Source organism: Rhyacophila brunnea, unplaced genomic scaffold, assembly GCF_057557595.1.
Source record: "Rhyacophila brunnea isolate RB1 unplaced genomic scaffold, BYU_Rbru_1.0 scaffold_13, whole genome shotgun sequence".
NCBI classification, from domain to species: domain Eukaryota; kingdom Metazoa; phylum Arthropoda; class Insecta; order Trichoptera; family Rhyacophilidae; genus Rhyacophila; species Rhyacophila brunnea.
The window spans coordinates 11,262,648-11,286,830 of record NW_028232785.1 but is presented as its reverse complement, the minus strand read 5'-3'; the positions used below and the strand labels follow the sequence as shown (position 1 = coordinate 11,286,830).

Genomic DNA, 24,183 nt, shown 5'->3' with positions numbered 1-24,183 from the left:
GGATACTCAGTATTAGTATTTCTGGCATTTTCTTAGAGCGGAATGCACAATCTAAGATTTCGTTCCTAAGGATAAGTCGCCGAAAAGCATGACTTAAGTATAGACAATCCTGAGTATAGAGTTAAGGAATCCTTAACCATAGACTACTTTTGTTATGAACACGCCCCCTTCTGTATTACCATTTACCACTGACAGCTGCTGTCAAAATAAATTCGCATGTCTATAAAACAGTCCATACACTCAAATTCATTTAACAATGTATCTCAATACGGATATTGATAGTGTTAATTCGTTTGGCATGTACTTGCACAATATTATTTTACTTTTATACGCCAGCCCGCAGAAATACAAAATGCCAGGTGAAGAATGACACTTGACGCTAGTGTTACCATGTTAAAAAAATATCTTGCGATGCCTGTAGAATCGCGTATAATGACTTATAACGGAAACATAAGAGTATTATAATTAAATATTAATGTGTATTTATAGTTATTGCATTTATAAAATGCAGTTTTCATATTTTTGTCATCGTTTAACGATTATAAAATAATTTACCCAAACTATAGGAAAGAGAATTTTTAAATATGGTATTATTTTCAATAGAAATGATCTTAACTAAGGACAATGTTTCTGCATAGTGTTTTCTGCTAAGGAAATTTTAGTTATGACAAATATTTCTGCATTCCGCTCTTATTTAATATATTGTGTCATCGTGTTGTAAAACCTTCAAAAATAATAATCAAAGTTTTCAGGTAAAATAACAATAAAAAACAAAAAAAAATCGAATTATTCGTTTATTTATACAGGAAATATTTTTTGCAATACTTGGAACGTAGGTATCTACTTACATAAAATAGGAAATTTTAATTTATCTCTTAATAATTAATTTATATCTACATAATAGTATTATTATAATTTTATTGTAGCGAGTCGAGAGTTAGGACGGTAAAATTCACGACGTATGTAGCGAGTCGGGAAAATTTAATTTTCACATCAGCCACTCTCACATCTAAGCTCGCCTTGTCTGCCGCACTGCCATAAATCAAACCTACTAGAAACATCGTTTCGATGTTGCATATGAAGACAGTCGTGCGCAACCTCTCGAAACGTTTATATTATTATATTTGAATACGGCGACCGGCGAACCCGTATAGGAATGAACAATTCGTAGTGTACGTCCGCGTGGCAGCGTTCAGCGCAACGCTCAACGCTGCGCCGAACGCTGGCACTGAGGCCTCACACGTAGGTGTGAGTATGCGTTCTGGCGTCTTCGACTAGCTGCCCGAGAAGCATGCGATTTGTTGATGGCAGCACTAGATTTTTTTTTTCAAACTAAAAAGTCGCAGCTACCAATCTGCGGAGCTTCATTTGGCAACGTGTGTTTTGTGAATAACGATGACGTCAGATCGATGCACTTGACACGTTGCAGACGAGACGAGTCTTCACGATTGAAACTTCAAACGACTTGGTGACCATTGTGTAAATTTCTTCATTCGCAATCTCAATGGCTTACGGTCGAAATCCTCAATTCGCTACATAACTAGGATTAACTTACAAATATCAATATTTTTGGTTTATTAGCTAGATATTGTGTATTTACATTTTATTTTTCAATAACTTTACAAATTAACTTTTGACTAACTAGTAAGCAAGAGCAAACAATACGGTTTCTTGGTAGCTAAATGCTTCACTGTTCACAGATTCTGCTCTTGTTTCAGTTCTAGTGCCCACACGTGCTGGGGCCAACCAGTCCGGCCCTTGCTTCTTTTGGACTCTTGCAGTACAGGCGATGAGGAGCGAACCTGTAACGAAAAGAAAAATAACATTTCAATAACTAATAAAGCTAAATATTTCGCTCCACAATTCAATTTTCAATTCAAATCAGTTTATTTTTTAACATATTGTGGACTTTACTAATTATAAGTTTAAGACGTTCACAACATGACATGAAACATTATTATAAAGAAGAAATACAATTATACATCAGAAGTTCAAAAAAGTACACCGAGTTTGCTAAGGAGACCCTATTTTATTAATTTATAAAATAGCGTCCACCTAAACTCACCCTCACACAAGTGGAATATATCAACACCCGAAGTTATTTGGTTGAACATAGTCATCGCCCTACCAATTGGCATTACCAGTGGCAGGTTGGTTCTGCACCTTGGGAGAATAAACAACTGATGCTCTCTAGTTCTAAAATAGTTATCAGGGACAATCATCTCTCTGCATATTACTGTGGCGTAACGAATGAGAAACGGCCTTAAAATTTGAACCATAGCATCTTCCCAATACCGTCGTTGTAAATGGCATGCACTAGAGCAGCGTTCTCCAATTAATTTTAGTCACAAAACCATTTCAAACGTTGGTATTACTTTAAAAATCGATTGTAAATTCTGCATAACTATTTTTAGTATTCTGTAAATGAGAGATAGAGAGAGAGAAACGTTTACGAACACGAATTGACAATGCCTTGAATTGTTAGATGCAATGGATATAGGGCCATCCACGTCCTAAAGCGGACCCCCCAACCTATCGCTAAGGTTAAGGGCATTGTAATGCTTTACAACACATACTCCAGGGCTCTTTGTATTTTTCGAAATTCTTGGCATTTTTAAATAAATCCATTTGATTTGTCGGCATTCGGTATCATATTATAAAGAACTGATCGCGACCCCCTTTTGTGATAGCTTAGTAACTTCTTTACCATATCGGCTAAATATTAAGTCAGCGAACACACTAAAAATGATTATAAAATAAAATTCTACACGTGAAATAGTACCACAGGCGACTTTTTTTTAACTATTAGAACAAATTTGTGGAGGGTGTGGTCGACATACCACGCCGGGACCCTACTAAGCCTGGGCCGACAGGCTAGAGCCCTGTCAGCCCCCCTTGTGAGGGCCATCCCCTGTAGGCACTCGATCCTGGGCCGCCCAGGAGGAGATGGGCTGATAACGTCAAGGTGGACATAGAGAGGCTAAGTGTGACCGACTGGAGAGAGGAATAGAGATTATTGTACGACAGTTATGAAGTCGGCCATGGCTGTAATCAGTTAACTCTGAAATAATGGAAATTGAAATACCTTTATTTCAGCAGGCAACCGATCGCCAGTGCGGAAGAATACTCGATAAACTTAAACACGTGTCGAGAATACGTCATACGTCGAATACTGACAACTGCTCACGGTTTATACAATGACGTTCATTTTATTGATTGTTGCAACACTCTACTATTGCACGTCTTTAATGCCTGGTTCATTTTTGTAGGACACCACACATTCAAAACCCTGCATCAAAGTGTACTGTATTGGGATATAGCCTATCAGAATTCTATTTGTTAATCTGTTATATGGGTGTAATAAGCTGCATCTGCAAGGTACATAAATGAAATAATGTTCGTCATTGAGCATTCTTAAGCCTATACCTCAGCTGAGGCATGGTCTAAAAAGATCGTGACTAGGCGATGCGCGGATTGCGGGTCGCGGGTGCAAATGACGCGATCCGAACGAAATATAATTTGTCATAAAAATTCAACATGCGTCCTTTTTATGTTGTGTGTATTATTATATTCGTAATAATAATAGTATATTCATTGACATGTTTTATTTTTCAAGTACATACGGAACGTTTTTAAGTCATCTTTACACGATTTAAGAATATGTTCATCCGACTCCATCACAAAAGAAATTGACGTGCGAACAGGTCGACTATCACTCTCCGAATGGCAACGCGCCTCAATACAAAATTTCGTTCCACATAGTGTTGAAAATTATTTGCCGTTTCACTTATGTACGCTCTTAATGTTTAAAAACAAAAATTGTATTTAACCAAATTAATAAAAAGAATATACCTAAGTACCAACTTAAATGTCAATTGTACTTATTTAATCCGCAGCCATCCGTGTATTTTGTATTATATATTATGAATAATAATATATCTCAAGTGACTTTAAAAGTACTGGGTGATAATAATAATATAATGGTACCTATATATTAATTTGTTTCGTTGTAAAGAATTTTTTTATCCGCCAAACAACGTTGAAGTAATTTCAAAGATATTGTTGCGATATGATATGACTAACTTAGTGTTTCAAGTATCCATTAGTCTTAAATAGAATACGGAATTACTTAACACGCTCTCGACCAGTGACAAAGGGTGACTTTTGGAAAAGGGTAGGCTGTGGAGATCGGGGAAAAAGAACATACTTGTCAGATATACTTACGGGAAATAAGAAGATAATCCGATAATAGTGCATATATAAATGTGACATAAATAGTGCACACTAAACTTTGTCAGTCATACTTATTTGTTTTTATTGAACTAAGACTACAAAATACAGACAGTGAAAATTCAAGCCGTAATAGATAATAGTCAAAAAACTATTCATCTATCTATAAAATATCTAAAACTATGCCATTAAATCATATCTATATAATTTTAGGTATTTCATAAATTATGATTTGTTTTATCCAGGGCTTAATGAATTAAAAATAAAACTAACCAACAAAATCGCTGATAATATTATGCAAATTGCTTGATTCAACGACAATAAATAAGTATGACTGAAAAAGTGTGCACTATTTTTTGTCGGATCGCTCATAGCATACCACGACTATTATGGTTTGGTAAGGCAGGGTTTAAATTGATTTTTAAAAACTAAACAATACTGTCGTCAACATTGTAGTCATAGTTCAATGAAAACAAATACATAATATGGGTTATGCCTGATCTTCATGGCTCCCACATAGGGGGGGCTGACCGGGCACTATCCTGGGGCCCCGGGCTCAGGAAGGGTCTGGCGTGGCGATTCGACCAGATAAGTGATATAAACACACATCAAAAATTCTCTCTAATAGTAAAAAAAGGTCTTATTTTACTTCGGTAATGTTGTTATTTAAAATTATGTGGTTGTACGATACAATTTTTAATTGTGTATAGATACTCGACAACTCCATAATTATTCAAATGGAAGTATTAAACTATACAAAAAAAACACTAAATATACACATTAATTTCACCGCGTACAGCATTTGGAAAACTCTACTGTAGAGCGCCACACTACCTTTAGGGATATGTAGGGGGGCACGCCAATAATCCAAGCCTGGAGGCCCGCTTCAGGATGTGGGGGCCATGCTGATCTTAACAGCGTACCTCCACCCTTCGCCACCGAATTATGCATAATATTTAACAGACATTTAGAGGCCAGCCATGGACTGAAACCGTATGCGGTTTAGATCCGTGTGCCATACTAAACTTATGATTTTTGTTCATGAAAATATATTTTCACTAAATTTGTAAGTGTAAGTGTATGGTATAAACGAATACGATCAGATGCTTATAATAATCTTTGTGGAAATATTATTTCCATGACCAGAAAAGATAAGCTTAGTATAGCACACGGTTTGAAACCGCATACGGTTTCAATCCATGGATGGCCTATTAGATATTCTTTTGTAGATCGTTGGCTGGGCTTTCTATAAAATATGATTGGTTTTATTTAATTTATACATGTAGCTACAATAATATTATTATATTCAACGACTGGTAGAGAATGTGTTTTCTCTTTTCATGGGAAATTAAAAACGTTCGATTTCAAGTGTTCGGCTTTTTGAGTGCAAACATAATCTTGATATTTTAACCCTTCACATTCATGCGGTAGAAATGTAAAAAAATAATATAATATAATTTTGTAAGTTTCTGATAAGAGGAAGTGACATTTTCTCTAAGCTAAGTTAGGCAGTGGGGGTAGGCAGGCCATGCGTTACGCAGGGGCGACGAATGAAGAAACGAATACAAATAATAGTGGCAGTTTTCCTCCCTGAAAACCTGCAACCCCTATAAAATAATAGAACCCTAAGGAATCGTGACAGCATAACTATAATTATTGTTGTATTGTAATACCCTTTGAAATACATATTGCTATGGCGGTCTATCGCATGGGACTTTTCACAAGGGTGCCTCAAAACAACTACTATTTTAGAGTAGGTTGGGTGGAAATGCCACAGATCCTGCATGCCTCTGAATCAGTGACGTCACTCAATGACAATATTAATGGACGACGCACCAATACAGTAGCTAGCAAGTAAATTCGCGCATTCGCATGTATAGGTAGACGTCACACAATTTCCATTATGCGATATCACGTATCAGGAATTTATAGCAATATGACCTTTATTGTAATGGCGTTAGATCAGTGTTTCTAATGTCAATGTTCATTTGAGCGAACCCGTTCGAACCGAACCATTCGGCAGACCCAACAAAAAGCATCAGCAATTTATAGCAATATCACCTTTATTGTAATGGCGTTAGAACAGATTATGCCATTCGGCAGACCCGACAATAAAGTGAGTGTCATTTTCTTTTCCATATGATTCGTATATATATATATTAATGTCATTGACGTCACTAGACAAAATTCTGCCCCTAGGCAGCGCCAAAATGCCGCCCATTTTTATTATTATTACAACGTTTTTCTTAGCTGGTATTCTTATTTGTCCGGTAGTTGTTTGTCCGGAAAAAATCTTGCAATCGATTTTTAACTAACTTTCCGACTAGCTAGACATGTGAAACTTTTAGAATATATCAGAACACGATGTCAATGCATTCTTTTAATACTTTTAGCCATCTTTAAGTAAAATTGAATTCATTTTCAGTTAATTCTGTTTTGTATGAAAAGTTATTTCGGAAGAAATCCGTAATCCAATCCACTATTATTGGTTGCTAAGGGGGTGGTCCTAGCAACTAAATTATTAATATATACGTGCGTTACTATGAAAATCAAAATTACATTTCAGTATTCTATATTTGTTTGTTTGTTTGTTTGTTTTTTATTTACTACATATCAAGTACAAGTTTGAGCATATTGAGTTTAATAATTTAACAGAAAATTTAAAAACGTTTATATAAAAAGTTCTTTTTATCTTGTAATTATTTAGAGTAGGTTTCGTGGAAATGACACAGATCCTGCATGCCTCTTAATGCTTATAGCGATGGAACCACGCCGTGCTTTTCCCTCCACCACCCGCAACGTCTCCACACCCTACCCAATGCAGGCGTATACACTGGCGTAACGATCGTTCAAAGTTGTGCTGAGAGTGACCCAGTAACAACTTCACAAGATCTTGGCTGGCGAGCACTAGAGTGTGCATGATTCCTACTTTTGGAGAAAGCTATCGGACAGCCAGATTACCCAGGTCACAATCCTCAGTCAAATATGTGAGATGATTATGGATAGCAGTGGCGAAGACTCCATACTAGGCGATTATTAAAAGCTTTTTAAGAAAAATATTTTTAATTGTATTTTACATAAGTAAGTATTTAAATAATAACTTTATTATTTTATGCTCTACAAAAATATTTAATTTGCCAATGACAACTGTTGTATATAATGTAAGAATGTATTATAAATATATACAGACCCACCTGTCAAAGGTGAAAAAAATATGTGCATAGCACTATCTTTATTCAACAATTAATTGTATGTATCGGATTATTGAGCGATGAATGTTAGGTTTTATGTATGGACATCTTACGTGACCTCAGTCCCGTCTACCGTTATGTATGTAATACGGTATGCTCGAAAGGCGAAGCCTGAAACCATTGCACATACTATTATAATTGTCCATGATTGCAGCTTTGTCCAATATAATCAATAATAAGATAATTAAAAAAATCTATGGCATTAAATCACAATATATAAATCGGTGGCGTTTGGGCATAACCTGATAACTGCTTTTTTGGTCATTTTATGTTATGAATAAAAATTGGGTCACTATAGTATTATCTTACATTTGGTAATAACCCGATATCTATATTTCACTTAAAATGCTCGAAACGCTATTGTAATAATATGATGATATATGAACAAACACAGCGGTTAGTTTGGTCAAAACATGACCAAAGACCTTAGAATAGTTTGATCACTGATAAGTGACCTTATTTTCCTAATTATTTAAATAATTGACAATCTAAGTATTGTCATATTCTTCTTCAGTTATTTATTTTAAAATGTTTTTTTCAATTTAATCAAAAAAATTAACTGAAATTTATTTGGGCAATTCAATACTTAAAATGGCTCTCCTGTAAATTCAACATTGCAGTTAACAGGTTATGCCCAAACGACACCGAAATATAGATTCTTTTTAAAAATAAACTCTATACATTGTAGTCTTAGTTCAATGAAAACAAATACGTTTGACTGACAAACTTTATTATGCACTATTTAGATAATAATTATGTCGGATCTTAACAGCCTACATCCACCCTTCGCCACTGATGGATAGACCATCAAAATTAATAATACGAAAACGTGTTATTAAACATTGTAACATAAAAGGTGGTAAAAAAACATCACCTCAATTTGTCGCTCAATTTTGTCGACAAATTGGTGATTTATTTAATGCTCGAATTTTATTTTATGTTTCAACATTCACTTTGCTTTGAGTAAAACAGATGTTCGGTCACGACACTAAAAATGAAATCGTTTAGTTTATCGTTCCATACAAAATATATAAAATATTAAAGAGTTTAAAAACATCTAAATTAAACAGTAGGTAACTATTTGGGTTACGTGTAAATTGTACGTATAACATTTCACCGTAGCACAGTTCGCCGTGAACTTTCTTATCGGAACCTATTGCACCGAAATGAAAAAATTACGCGTTGCTCTGTTTTACCACGTTTTTCTTAGGTCGTATTCTTGTTTGTCCGGTGGTTGTTTAACCAGTACAAATCTTGCAATCGATTTTTAATTAACTTCCCGACTGGCTAGACATTTGAAACTTTTAGAATATATCAGAACACGATGCCAATGCATTCCTTTAATACTTTTAGCCATCTTTAAGCAGAATTGAATTCATTTTCAGCTAATTCTGTTTTGTGTGAAAAGTTATTTCGGAAGAAATCCGTAATCCAATCCGCTATTATTGGTTGCTAAGAGGTGGTCCAAGCAACTAAACTATTAATATATACGTGCGTTACTATGAAAATCAAAATGACATTTCAGTATTCTATATTTATTTTGTTTGTTTGTTGCAAAAAAATGATTTGTTGACAATTGTCTTATTTTTTGTCCTAAATTATTAATACATAGAATTGTCAAGTTTATATGATTCAACAGAAAATTTAAAAATGTGGTAAGTATATAAAAAGTTCTTTTTGTCTTGTAATTATCTAATTTAATTACATACCTATTTTCGACTGTCTTTCCCTTGTTTTTCGTTAGTTTTTATTTCGTATTATGTAAGTGTTATAGGTATAAGTCGATTTACAGTAAGCCAGGCGGGAACCGCGCCAATTTTCATAGCCAATTTTTGCAAAATTCATGATGATGGCCGTATATGAAAGACCGTCCAACCTCTTTGGATCGTATAGTACCGATATAAAATTCATGTATAAATAAAACACGGTTCTTGTCGGTTTACACTTTACAGGAAGCCAGCAACAAACAAATTTTGAAAATAGCCGATATAAAGGATTATTTGTTAGGTTAGGTTAGGTTACAAGAAATGAAAATATAATTAATATTAAATTCTACAGGTTTTTAAAAGGTTTTGTCGATAACTATTTCGGTTGTAACACCATTATCAAGACTCTGTCTATATTATCAAGATAATCTTGATAATGGTGTTACAACCGAAATACCTGAAATGTAGTAATGTTAAAAAATGAGTAAATGTTAACTCAATTGATAGGTTAGGTTAGGTTTTCGTTATTGAATATTCATAAATTTTGCCAAAATCGGCTGTGAAAATTAAATTAATGTTCATATTAAATCTAATAAAATTGGAAACCGTATAGCAGGGATGGCCAGTGCGTCGATCGCGAAGGTATTTTTGGTCAATCGTGGACATAATAATTATATTTTAGGTAGGTAGGTATCATGAGTTTTTATTCGATTGGTTTTTGAAGATATGTCTGCTTCAGAAGAATTATTAACAGTTTTACCAATGGAGGAACGATCCAAAAGAGACGATATAATATTTAATGCATTAAGTCGTATATTAATCATACTCGATTTCCTATTCATAAACTAGTATCGGTAACGACTGGTGGAGCTCCTGCTATGGTTGGGAATCATATTGGGTTTATTATTTTATGTAATAATGATTAGGCAACCCACTTTATCAGTTATCATACAGGGCTCGAAATGGACCGGAACGCACCGGAGCCTGCCGAACATTTCCTGTTTGTGAAATCGGTAAAATTGTCGCTCCGTCTCGTGGAATAAATAATTTGACCGTCTGATCTGGATAGGCCATATAATAGAAAATCTAACACATTTATTTTTATGAAAAAAAAACATATACTTTGATAACTTTACTATGTAAAAATCTTCAGAAAACTGTCGAGTGCTTTGGTTCGTAAATTTATCCATTTCGAGCGCTGATTATACACCTGCAGGCGTTATGTTCAAAAGTGTTAAGCCTGAATCACGTGATGGATGTTACTTTTAAAATTGTGAATTCAATAATTTATGGTAAAGCTTTACAAAGAAGGCAATTTCGATCATTATTAGAAGAAAGTGAATCGGAAAATGGCTGGGCTAAGTTTTTGAAAACATTAAAATATATTTTACCTGAAATTAAACAGTATTTGACAAATAAGGGAACAGAATATCATCAGTCGATCGCCATTAATAATTTTATCAACTAGTCGATGCTAGAAAAAAAAGTGTGGTCACCCCTGCCTTATATTATAATATGGTCATCTCTTTTCGATAGAAAGCTCACGGCGAACTGTGCTACGGTGAAAATATATTTTACATAAATACAATTTACATGTAACCTCTACTCCACGGGATGTCACCGTTTTCAATGTGTGAAATTCTTTCCTGCGCGCCCGATGCAAAACATCAAACACACGAAAGACGCCGTTTATCAAAAAACACTTAATCTAATTAGATTGTAGCGTAACCGTTCGCACGCCCCTCGTACTAAGTTAATATAAATTTAATTTGTCTAAATGCGGCTAGGCGTCGATTCGTATCAGACGCGAGGGCCATGTGGTCGGTTCGGCGGTCGATCTTTCACTTCTGTTTATTTGTTTCCTTAATAATATTGCATGGGTGCTGTTTTCTCCTCTGATGTCTGTATTTATAATAGCACTGAATTGCTTGTTTTAGATGTTATAAATTATATTATGAGAGAAGGTATATTAAAAATATGTTAATTCTCAAAATAATTCAAAACGATTGGAAACAACGTTACGTTAAATATTGTTTTAGACTTTCTCAGTATTTTAAAGCGTGTACACTAGAGGTGGGAAAACTGGTTGATTTTGAAGACTAAGTATACTTACTGTCAGTATAAAAAAATACTTAATATCGAAACTTGTTCCAAAATACTACAAATAGTATTTGAAATATCGGCTTTAATAGAATCGCTAAAAATACACTGAGCCGATACCATCGCTTTTCAAAATGTCCCATTTAGTCCCAGTTGTTTTTATGTTAGGTTATAATATTCTTGTTAACATAAAATGAATATACTTACAATGATTTTTTTTAAATTTAAAACATGTTTTGAGCTGTCATAACAAGCCTCTGCTGTCACCCGAGGCAATGTGCTGCCAATTACACAAAAATTATTACCTATTTTTTTCATACATTAGATTATGTCATTCGAGTGCATAGACTAATAAATTAAAATATACTTGAAAGTCTACCAAATAGCGAGCGACTAGCATGATCTCATCGTATGCGTTCGAACAAGTTTATTGGGCCACACGTACTGAGTATGGGTAGTTTGCATCTGAGACTTGAGTACACAAACTGGTGACAGTATTTCCAACTCATCTCTAGTGTACACAATGAAGTGTACACTAGGTCTACAACTAACAGGCCTGGTCAAACTACGGCCCGTCAAGTACCTACGTCTGTGGGGCCCGCGAGCTTTAATCGTATTTCTGTTTATTAATCATTTTTAACACCTGGTAATTTCTCAGGAGCAGATACCCTAGACTGAGGTCGCCACGCTCTCAAGTGAGCTTTGACTGAGTTTATCTACTGATTGAAGTAATTTAATAAAAAAAGTCCCATGGGAGATAAAATCACGGAAAATTAACATAAAATAAATTATTTATGGTATTCAGTAGCGAAGAGCAGAGGTAGGCTGTTAAGATCCGCCATAAATAGTGCACATAAAATTTTGTTAGTCATACGTATTTGTATGTATTGACCTAAGACCACAATTTACAGATGGTGTTGGTTAGTTTTTAAAAATCAATTAAACAATGTCAATATATATGGCTTGGTTTCGCAGGGTTTAATTGAATTTTAAAAACTAACTAACACTATCTGTAATAATTTTAGTCTTATTTATTGAAAACAAATACGTATGACTGACAAAGTTTAGTATGCACTGTTTATGGCGGTTCTTAACAGCCTACCTCCACCTTTCGCCACAGTGGTATATAATATTATTTTGCGACAATACGACATAATAACAATTGCCACTATTACACAATATGTCAACGATTTTATAAGATTTCTCATACATATTTGCATTATAACCACATTGGTACTTAGGGACTTTTTATCAGATCTCTATTTCATCGGGGTATTCCCATGAGATAATTATAATAGCGCACTTATCAGATTAGGGAAACACCCCTTTTATAATGTCATATTTATCGCCATAATACACCGCTAACGCCCCCGTAGCTCAGCGGTAGTGTTGCCTCTTATATTAACCATTGCCACTACAAATGCATAGAAGGAGTTATTCAAATTATAAAATTAAGACGTTCGCAACATGACATTTAAAAAACAAAGAAATAATATTAAAACAATATTATAAAACAAATAAATACACGCACTATTAGAAACACAATATAAAGAGTAAATAGGTACAAAAATTATAAAGAAGATACATGGAAGTTCGCAGGTTGAGCTAAGTAGGCCTATTTTAATAATTTATAAAACAACGCCCACCCAGCGTTCGAAATGGAAAATTTTACGAACCGGAGCGCTCGATAATATTACGAAAATATTAACATTATTAAGTATCTAATTTTATGTGTATTTTTCAAAAAAGTGTGTTAGCTTTTTAGTTTTAATATAGCATCGCTAACTCAAGCGGTCAAATTATTTTTTCCACGAGGCGGAACGGTAATTTGAGATAATATGGGATAATTTGGGGTTATGAACCGGAACGGCGCTCCGGTGCGCTCTGGTCCATTTCGAGCCCTGCGCCCACCTATTACCCATTCTCACGTAGGTGGAATATATCAACATCGGAAGCGATTTGGTTGAACACAGCTATTGCCCTCTCAATTGGCATCATCAATGGCAGGTTAGTTCTGCACCTTGGGAGAACAAACAACTGATGCTCCCGATTCCTAAGATAGTTATCAGGGACACGGGTCAATACTACCAACAATGGCAGAGTTCTCGTTTATCCGGGAAAACATAACAGATAATAAATATGTACATTAAAGAAATAGAATATAATAGAAGATAGGCTATATACCAACACAGTAAATTTTGACACAGGGTTTTGAATATGTGAGTGTCATACGAAAATGAACCACGCCATTATAGACGTCCAATAGTTTGTGTAATACACCAATATTAAATGAGCGTCAATATATAAACCGAGAGCAGTTGTCAGTATTCGTATTCTTGACACGTGTTTAAATTTATCCCGTTTTCTACCTTACTCGAGATCGGTTGCCTGCTTCTCCTTACCCGTTAGGTATTTAAGTTCCCATTATTTCTGAGTTCCCTGCCCGGGAAATAGGTACAACCCCACGTATGCTAGCCTGCTGTATACATTTATATAATATCCTGAATGACTCAAGAGTAACTAAGCATGTCATATAATATCTGATAATAGTGATAATAATGAATGAGTGTTTTTCTTATTTCTTAATTGACACCTGTAACTACCTAGATACGTGTCTGGAAACATGTAGGTACATATGCAGTTCGCAGTATCACATTTCACCGTGTTGTATCGGAAATATATGGCCATATATTAAAGACCATTAAAATTAATCCCTCCAAACCAAAACCCGCCACGCACCACACCCGGTCTTAATCGAGCGTATCACGTGGGCCCACATTGGCGATGTGAAGCATCTAGTTAAGTTTTAGGCCGGGAATGCCCTAGGAGAAGATACCCAGGACTAAGGTTGCTACGCTCAAAGTGAGCTCTGACTGAGTTTAAAGATACTTTCTAATGCAAAGTGCCGGGGAGAGAAGAGCACAGGGGAATTATGAAAATAAAAATGATTCTAGTGTATATAAAATAAAATAATGAAGCTAATCATACAGACAGAAAAAAATATGTGAAGAGATCTTCACGCCCACAGTAAGACGCCGCAAATTTTTTAAAAGACCGTCCAACGTCTATGGGTCGCATAGTAGGTACTGACATAAAATTCATGTCTAAATAAAACACGGTTCTTATCGGTTTACACTTTACAGGAAGCCAGCAGCAAATAAATTTTGAGAATATGCGAAATACTGGACTATTTGTTAGGTTAGGTTAGGTTTTCATTCTTGAATATTCATGAGTTTTGTCAAAATCAGCTATTAAAATTGAATTAATGTACAAGATAGCTTACGGCGATCTGTGCCACGGTGAAATGTTTCACGTACAATTTACATAAAACCACATAATGTCACTCCATGATACAAAAAATGTCAACCACAGTTAGTAAAACAGATAATGTTAACCCCTAATGCAGTCCTCAAATAATTAACATGTAATTTGATTATTTCACCCTATTATAAAAACCACAGTTATTCACCCAAGTGATTAAAGCAGGCACGCACACATAGGGGGTGTTTCTTCTTCCTCTTCGACAGGACTTCATGATTGAGGATCATGATCCGAATGATTTAGCTTTACACAGACACTCCACAGTCTACACTATGAGTATATGTATATATAGATACATGCTCTGTAGATATACATTGAAGATAATGGCCCCACCAAACCACACTCGGTCTTAATCGGGCGTATCACGGGACCCTACGTTTGGTTGTGAATTTTTTATGACTGGGAATATCTCAGGAGCAGTTACACAAGACTAAGGTCACCATTCACTCGATATTTACTAGTATTACAACACAATCACTGCTGACATGTTAATTAATATTTAATTACCACATTTAAATAGCATGTTAATTATATCTAATGGTTAACTTACGCAAACGCGCCAGTCGCGGTGTTAGCACCAAATGAGTTAAGATAATAATCGATACCTCAGTTCAATAGGGGAACAACTCAAATTTTAAAGGTTTTGAGATAAGAATGCCATTCGATTTAGGAAGGTCTTCTCTTTATAATTCAGCAAAAAAAATAATCAAAAATTTCTTCAATGTGTCATTAAATCGAATAACCCTTTCTGAGATTAATCAGTAACTCCGTTATATAATTAAATTTACTGGTTAACTCCTTATTAAAATGTATAATTTCATTGTGCATTGATGAATTTCACTAAATTAAATATAAAAAAACATACACTTTTAACGAAATCTAGGCTTTAAAATTAAAATGAGAATTACTGCAAAATTTCAAACACCATTATCTTGGAACAAGGTTTTATGAGTTGTTCCCCTATTGAACTGGGACTGGAACTATTACCTAATAAATACATAAATAGATAATACCTATAAGAATGTAAAAAAATATTTAAAAAATATATTACATCTTTTTCATCCTAGAGCCAGAGTGCAAAGTTATGAAGCATATAGGTACTCTATCCATGGGAGAGATGAACATGATAATATATAGGTTTTCCATAACAAGCAGATATACAACAAAAAGGTGTTCACCTACGAGTTATTGCTATCTATCACATCAGTGGTTGTCTAATTTTCTAATTATTGTCTGTTGTATAGCTGTGTCGTCCGCGCTGTCTTGTCGTTTAAAGATGCCTCATCGGATTATTACAACAAACAATGTAGGTATGCCCCATATATATTATAACGACCGTGCTTAGGAAAAAGGACGTAACCCTCACAGAACAAATTTTACAGGAGGGGCAAAAAACGTTTTTTGAATGATTTTGGTTCAATATTAAAAAAAAAAATAGCACACCAATAGGCACAGACATTGGGTGCATGATAACAATTAATGATTTTTGGTGTACCTAATATCTTTTCGATCTAATAATATTTAAAGAAATTATTGCAGAAAAATCAATAAAATTGAGGGTACCTAAATGCTTTTTTCCGTAAATTAAAACTTAATTAAAACTCAATTTAAACCTGAATTTAGATTTTAATTCGGCATTTGCGGTTTACTTCCTTTTTACAGAACGTGTATTTAGTTGTATAAATTGTTAATATCTAATAAAAGCACTTTTCGAAAAATCGAGGGTTACGCCCTTTTTCCTAAATACAGTCGATAAGTTATAATCAATTTACGTAAATAATTTTCATTTTTTTCCGCTTCTGGGATGGTGTCTTGACTCGAAACCCCCCTCTTTGTACTTTTGTGTCCCCCCTTGTTTTTTCTTATCCTACTAATGGCGCGCACGGTTATATATTATTATGTTAAAACGCCCTCTTATGATTCAATTATATTTTCACCACTTCCAAAATAATATACCTAAATACTATTATTTATTTTCAACCCCTTGTAAGAGACACACTTTCCGGATAACATTGGTTCTTAATGATATAATTAGATTAGAGTAATATGTTTTGACACTTCTAAATTGAAATAATGCATTCAATGATCATAAAATAACATAATATTATGTTTTATTATAATGTGTCGACATTCTACGACACGTAGGGCTTGTATCAGTGGAAGAGCCATGGAATTGGTGCAATAATATGCTTTAATATTCTCACGCGGCAAATATAAAACACAAGATAGTGCGGAAAACACAAACGGATACTAACAATCCTAATTATTATGACCGTTGCCACACGCATTCACGATATCCACTTATGAATGTGACAAGTCGCATGAACTCGTCGGTGAGCACGCTTAGTTATAGGTACTTGCAGGCCAGGTGTTTATCGCTAGACTCAAAGTGTGGAGTGTTTTGATATGGGGAATGTACCCGGATAATTTTATGTTTCTGCGGTTGAAACGATACAAGATATAGGCACGTTGGTTGAGTTTAGAGGAAGTCTTAAAAATCTTTAATAAATTATTATGGATATAGGTATACCTATATCATCCAGTGGCGAATGGTGGAGGTAGGCTGTTAATATCCGCCATAAATAATGCACATTAAGTACACTAGTCAGTCATGCGTATTTGTTTTCAGTGAAATAAGACTACGATTTACAGATGATGGTGTTGATTAGTTTTTAAATTCAATTGAACCCTGCGAAAACCAAGCCATAATTCAATTCAATTCATTTATTTTTTTAACATATTGTGGACATTACAAATTATAAGTTTAAGACGTTCACAACATGACAGTATTACAATATAACAGTATTACATAAAAAAAGAGATATATCAGTAGATGAATTAGATAGGTACAAGGAAGTACACCGGATGAGTTAAGCAGACCCTATTTTGAGAATTTATAAAACAACATCCACCTAAACTCATTCTCACGTAGGTGGAATATATCAACACCCGAAGCAATTTCGTTGAACAAAGTTATCACTCTCCCAATTGGCATTACCAGTGGCAGGTTGGTTCTGCGCCTTGGGAGAATAAACAACTGATGGTCTCTATTTCTAAGATAGTTATCAGGGACACACAGGTCAACACTGCCCAGAATGGCAGAGTTCTCATTTATACCTTGTATAAGTCGAAAAAAATACGTAGCTAAATAAAGATTTCTTCTAAATTGCAGACTGCAGTATGTAAGCATGCCTAAGAGAAAGTCAGTTGGATAAAGCCACGGATAGTATCCATACAACCTCAAGTAAAGGAGTCTCAAGAATTTCTTCTGTACCCTCTCCACCATAAGGCCATACTTCAACTGGTGCGGTGCCCAAACAATAGACCCACTCTCAAGTCTGCTTCGAACTAAAGAATTAAATAAAAGTTTTAATACCGTAACATCTGAAAAGACCCGGGAAGTACGCATGACGAAGCCCAACATTTTAAGCGCTTTGTTACAAATGGTAACTATATGGCTAATAAAAATGTCAGTTTACTCTCAAACGTAATGCCAAGATCCCTTACAGATGATATTCGTGACAGAACTCTGCCATGCATCGAGTATTGGAAAAACAACACTTTTGAGGCTATGGTAAACGATAAAAGATTGCATTTATCAATATTGAATTCTAGTTTGTTACGCCTGCCCCAATTTAATACATTATCTATATCAAGTTGGAGCTGACGACAATCGTCCAAGGTGACAACTTCCAAAAAGAGTTTCAAGTCATCAGCGAACAACAAAAACATAGCATTTTTTATTACCAATGCTATGTCATTTATAAAAATCGTGAACAGCAACGGCCCTAAGTTAATATACTCATATATCTATAAAATATCTAAAATTGTGCGATTACATCATACATATCTTTGAATATTTTATTGATTGAATAATAATTTTAATCTATTATAGTTTGGTTAGACAGGTCTTAACGAATTTAAAAAAATTAACTGACTATAATGTGTAATATGTATTCTTAATCCAACGAAACAAATAAGTATGAATAAAAACCTGTGCACAATTTTTTCATATCGCCCAATATATACCAAACCTATTATGGTTTGGTTTAGGCAGTGTGATTTTTAAAAACTAACCAATACCACGAGTGCTTAAAGTCAGACAACGTTATCTACAAAAGTGTTTTTTTTTTTTTTTTGAGATAACGTTATTTTACATTTACGGCTACATAATAGTCAAACAACGTTATGTCAATCTTTTCTAATTTCTTATTAAATCGTCAGTAAAATTTAACGCTAACTACATAAGTTACCCTTGTTTTCATATTTTTTAAAAACTATCCCTATAAATTTTAACATCATCATAAGCAAGATAAATGTACAATACACAATAAATTATAAAATATTAACATTAGGTTTTAAATAAACATTTCCCTTGTTGAGTTACAAGAATCTAAAATAACGATGTTTGGCTCTCCTGTAAAGTTGCACTTTTGTAGATAGTGTTGTTTGACACTAAGCCCTCGACCATCTGTAAATTATTGTAGTCTTACTTCAATAATAACAAATACGTATGACTAAAAAAGTTTAATGTGCACTATTTATGTCGGATCTTAACAGCCTACCTCCACTCTTCGCTGCTGATATAATATCATTTTTCTGTGTGAGCATTAAGTGGACTTAGGCGTGAAACCCACTTAACGCAGCGAGTGGGGCACTCGCACAAAATTTCACAAGTGGCGCGTAAATCATCGAAAATACAACGTAATCAAATACGCGAGCGCACACTGGATTTGACGACGCATTATGCCCGCCCGCCCCATGATTCACCGTTGTGTGGCTTCTCAGCGGCACGAATTAACGAAAATACAACGTAGTCCATTCATTGAACACGGCAAGCAAAATCACGCTTCTGGAAGCGTCGTCGATAGACGGGCGAGAAGGCATTATTTAATAACAGTGAACTCATTGTTTAGTTATTGCGTGTCCGATATTTCGCTGTTAGAATGATGTCATCGTGAATATTAATTACAAGCCACGAGAAATTTAATAATACTTTTATTGCTTTGTTATGAGAGACGCTGATAATAATAATTATGTTGTGCTTATTGTGCCCCTAATTACAAAGGTGAAGGGTAATGCGCGGGTGGGAGGGGGCTTACTTCGTAGTGAGCGCACCGAGCGCCGCTTTGGTGGGCTTTATGCCTTAGTCTAAGGTTAGAAAAATAAAATAATTGTCGCCTTCCTTACCTCGCATCCCATTTTGGCATCACTCCGTCCCAGACAGTCCTTCGAGTCGATTACATTATTGTTGATGTTGATGCTATTGTTGTTCCCGCCGCGGGGCCTTCCCCCGCTGTGACCGGGGCGCGAGTTCCTCCGGGAAGCCCCGCCAGGAAGCTCAGCTCTGAACCCGCCAGCGGGCTCCGCATCAGACTCTAGCACGGCCATCAGATAGGATATATATGACGTCGCCAGACGGAGGGTTTTTATCTGTGGATGGAGAACAGAATTAGTTTTGCTGATGAAGACACGCACCACCCCTGAAAACGATTGGTCTTCGGTTTTACAGGGATAGTTCAGACCAAGTCTCCAAGACGGACATCTAAAAACGAAAATGAAAATGGTAACATTATTTCTCGAATTGGAGAATTTTTCCGAAAAAAGTGTCCTTGATTTCTTTGTTATTAGCCTATCGTGGACGGTTTTTAAGCTTATAACATACATCTACTTAACATCGGGTCAAGCAAAGTAAATTATTATCAGCACCGCAGGTGAACTTTGTATTATTCTCTTTTCCCCTTTACCTGCTATCCATAAGCAAAGCATGATATGTCTACATCCAGGAGACGTAACTGTTGTGTTCTTATAATTAATAATGTTAATTTAGTAATAATATTAAATATATTGAACAGACTCCAAAGATGTCTGAAGACGAAACCTAGGACGCTAAACCAGCTATATTAATCATAACAACTAATATTTAGGTACACGATGTTATGTATATTTATATCAGTCATAGTTAACCGATAATTTTTTATGTTATTATTTTTTTAGTAATAATTACGTCCTTAATACTTCACGAACTAGAGTGCAATTTTTATTATTTATACAAACCGGAGCTGCCATTTCGAGCGCTGACTTTAAATAAAATAATAAATAAGTATTTAAAATAATATACCTACTAATCACTAACCTCCAAAAGCACATTCATATTTCAATGTTTTGGTACTGAAAACCCCTGCAAGCCCTGATTGTTAGTCTGTTTTAACTTTTAACTACTTCTAAGCTCAATTTACTCTTCTCGATTCCTATTTTTAATTTGACGGACACGAACCAGATTCAATTTTCCATTTGAACCGGGTTCGGAACCAAATCTTTAAAAATATGACCAGCCCTGCTGGTGAAACGTCAGCTACAGGGAACATAAAATTAACGGTAACTAGCTTATCATACCGGGTGTGGTATAACAGACTACGGATATCGAGTGTGGAGAAATATGGGATAAACGTAAACACGTGTTTAAAGAATATGTTATTTTCATTATATACCTGCGTCGTAATATTTGCATTATCCTGGTCGCACATACGCATCTCGACTGCGACTGCCGAATTCACAAAACACATGTAACTTAATGTGCTGCTGCATACAGCGTCGATGCATCATTTTTGGTGGAAGATAAACATCTGCGCGTGGAACTAATTTCACTCGACATGGACTGCATGTACCTATAATACTCCCGACTGTGTGCGCAATTCGATGTGTGACCAGGTCGCAGTCGAGACGATTTTGTATGTGCGACCGGGATAAAAGTTTGTCCCGTTAACAAAACGCGCGTTCAATATTTGGGGAAACTCGGCGCGTTTTATATTCTTTGGGTGCGTGTCCGGAAACTTATACGTATGCAGTTCACCATGTCACACTTCATCGTGAAATGTTGTATCGGAAATAAATGGCCGTATATTAAAGACTGTCCAACCTCTTTGGGTTGTATAGTACCGACATAAAATTTATGTCTAAATAAAACACGGCTCTTGTCGGTTTACACTTTACACGAAGCCAGCAGCAAACATTTTTTAATATTTTTTTTTTTAAATAGGCGATATAGTGGATTATTTGTTAGGTTAGGTTAGGTTTTCATTCTTGAATTCATGAATTGTGCCAAAATCAGCTATGAAAATTGAATTAATGTTCATATTAAATCTGATAAAATTGGAGACGGTATAGTATACGGTCATCTCTTTGCGATAAGAAAGCTCACGGCGAATTGTGCCACGGTGAAATGTTTTACGTACAACTTACATGTAACCATTCAAATTCACTTCATCAAATGAAAATCAGAGAGCTCCAATGAACAAGCAGTATCAGTATAAATTAAATAAATAATATATTCACAAATAAAAACAAGTCAGTTACCGCTGGAAAACATAAAACGTGGCGGTTAACTAAAATACGCATGCCTTCCAGTTTAAAAAAATATATTTAACCCTTTGGGTGGGGTTATAAAATAATAAAAATAGCCCGGCTTTAAAACCTTGGTCCATGGCAACTGGTTTTCACATTTCTAGCTTATTAATCTGTTCTGTGGTCAGCTGCCACTCCTATCACAAGAGAATCATCATCAGCCACACGCGTCCACGCACCTTTGACAGCTTGGTATCTGCGGGCACGTTGGGTATCCTCAACTTTAGATGAGAGAATGCCTCATTGATACATTCATTCCGACGTTTGGCCTTCTTTTCACTGACCTTACTAAGTTTTGTATCAGCTGGGACATTCGGAATACACTCCCTCAGGTCTGCAAAAGCCGTGTTAATCGACTGAGTTCTTCTTCTTTCCTTTTTATTGGCCGTGTTCCTCCTCTTCACGACGCGCACGAAGGGTATTCCTGTCTGCCCGTTCGTGTTCTGCGGATTGTTATAGTTCATGACAACGCCGTTGTTGAGATTTGTGTTGTCGATGTTTTCCTGTCTTTGGTTGTGGTGCATGAGCGGCCTGTCGCAGTCCATTGATAGCGTGGGGGTGGACGCTGATATGTAGTGATTGTTGAAATGGTACAGCTGGTTTTGGTGGTAGTGGTTGTCGGCGGAGGGTGACGACGATGACATCAAGTGGTGTGAAGGGTCGTCATAACCTACAAGAAAAAAATGCATGTTAATAACAACCATATTGGACGAGTTTAGTTTATAGGGTTACATGGCATTGTAAAGTGTACGTAAAACATTTCACCGTGGCACAGTTTGCCGCGAGCTTTCTTATCGGAAAGAGATGACTGTATACTATACAGTCTCCAATTTTATTAAATTCAATATGAACATTAATTCAATTTTCATAGCTGATTTTGGCAAAATTCATATGATAATACAAATGATTACTGTATGCGCGTAGGTAGTTCATGCAGGTAGAGCATGCAAATATTGATTCGTCAATCGTCTGCGATACTAACTATTGAAGATTTAATCAGAGCGTTGGAGAGGAGTTCGGAGCAGGAACACGGAGGAGTGGAGCAATGGGATTTTACCCGGTGCAGGAGTGGAGCCGGAGCACCGAAAATTTGTAGTGCTCCACTGGTTCGGATGTTTTTTTATTATTCAATATTCGTGATAAAATCCAATATTATATTGTTTGACACAGTTATTGGAATTTGAACAATTATTGGAAACACTGGAATTATTTTAAATACAGCAACACTGCCAAGAGATAAATAACTTCACCTTTTTTCATAGAAGAGGCAAATAATGAAAGACGATTTACTGTCGGTAATTTTGTTTAATAGAATCAATAATGAAAATGATGATTATTTTAAAACTAATTACTATTTTCTTTAATTTTTTAACATTAAATTTGTATACATACATAATTATAATATTACATATTATTACATATTAAAATTATTAGATCCCGGAGCGGAGCAACTCAAAAAAGGGTCCACCCCAGCCCTCTGGATTTAATCATTGCATTATGTAAAATCTCACTGGGAAGACTACACGATCGTATAATTTTAGTGTTTTTTTTCCTCACCATATTGAGCCGGCGTATAGTTTCCGTTCAGGTTCGTGGTGCCGAATCCGTTGAAAGGCCCCATGGCTACAGGTGTTGAGGCTCCGTTCTGGGGCCTCCAGTAGGCTTCGTTGGGTCCTGAAAGGTCGTCTTCAGACAGGGCTGGATGACAGGCTGGACTGTGGAGTCCGTCTGCTGAAGAAACTGGACGAAAGGGAAGGAACAATAGATATAGGTATAACATAATTTTGAAAAACCTCTGAAACATACATATTACCAAGAAAGTAGTCCTAGTGAGTGCTTTCACCTTTAAACTACCTATCGATCTTTCTGTGATTCATGCGAATTATCTCTATTCCACCAATCAGGGGGTAATCAACTTTGTGATCAATTAAGATAAATGACATTACTAACTTATTCGTAACAGATGTCCGGCGCGAGCCGAGATTATTGTTGACGTTCATGTACTTACAAATAAATTTTTTTTTTATTATTCAATACTGAATAAAACTAGGCATACTAACTAACTAACTTTAACTGCACCTCACCTCACATCACAATCTAAAAAAATGTCATATTGTAAATGTCTTGAAACAATAATTTGCCAATTTAATCAATACGTCTGTCACAGATTT

At 35.4% G+C, this 24,183-nt stretch overlaps 1 protein-coding gene across 1 annotated transcript in view; it reads right to left on the bottom strand.

The window, feature by feature from the left end:
• Positions 1-1,227: 1,227 nt before the first annotated feature.
• LOC147076469 (uncharacterized) overlaps positions 1,228-24,183 on the bottom strand; it is a 29,477-nt gene continuing 6,521 nt past the window's right edge. Inside the window, exons 3-6 of the mRNA XM_085941142.1 lie at positions 23,570-23,752; positions 22,192-22,682; positions 19,799-20,041; positions 1,228-1,802 (exon numbers count right to left, since the gene is read on the bottom strand). Of these exons, the coding sequence (XP_085797268.1) occupies positions 1,695-1,802; positions 19,799-20,041; positions 22,192-22,682; positions 23,570-23,752 (1,025 nt within the window). The 3' untranslated portion in view covers positions 1,228-1,694. The remainder of the gene's footprint in view (positions 1,803-19,798; positions 20,042-22,191; positions 22,683-23,569; positions 23,753-24,183) is intronic.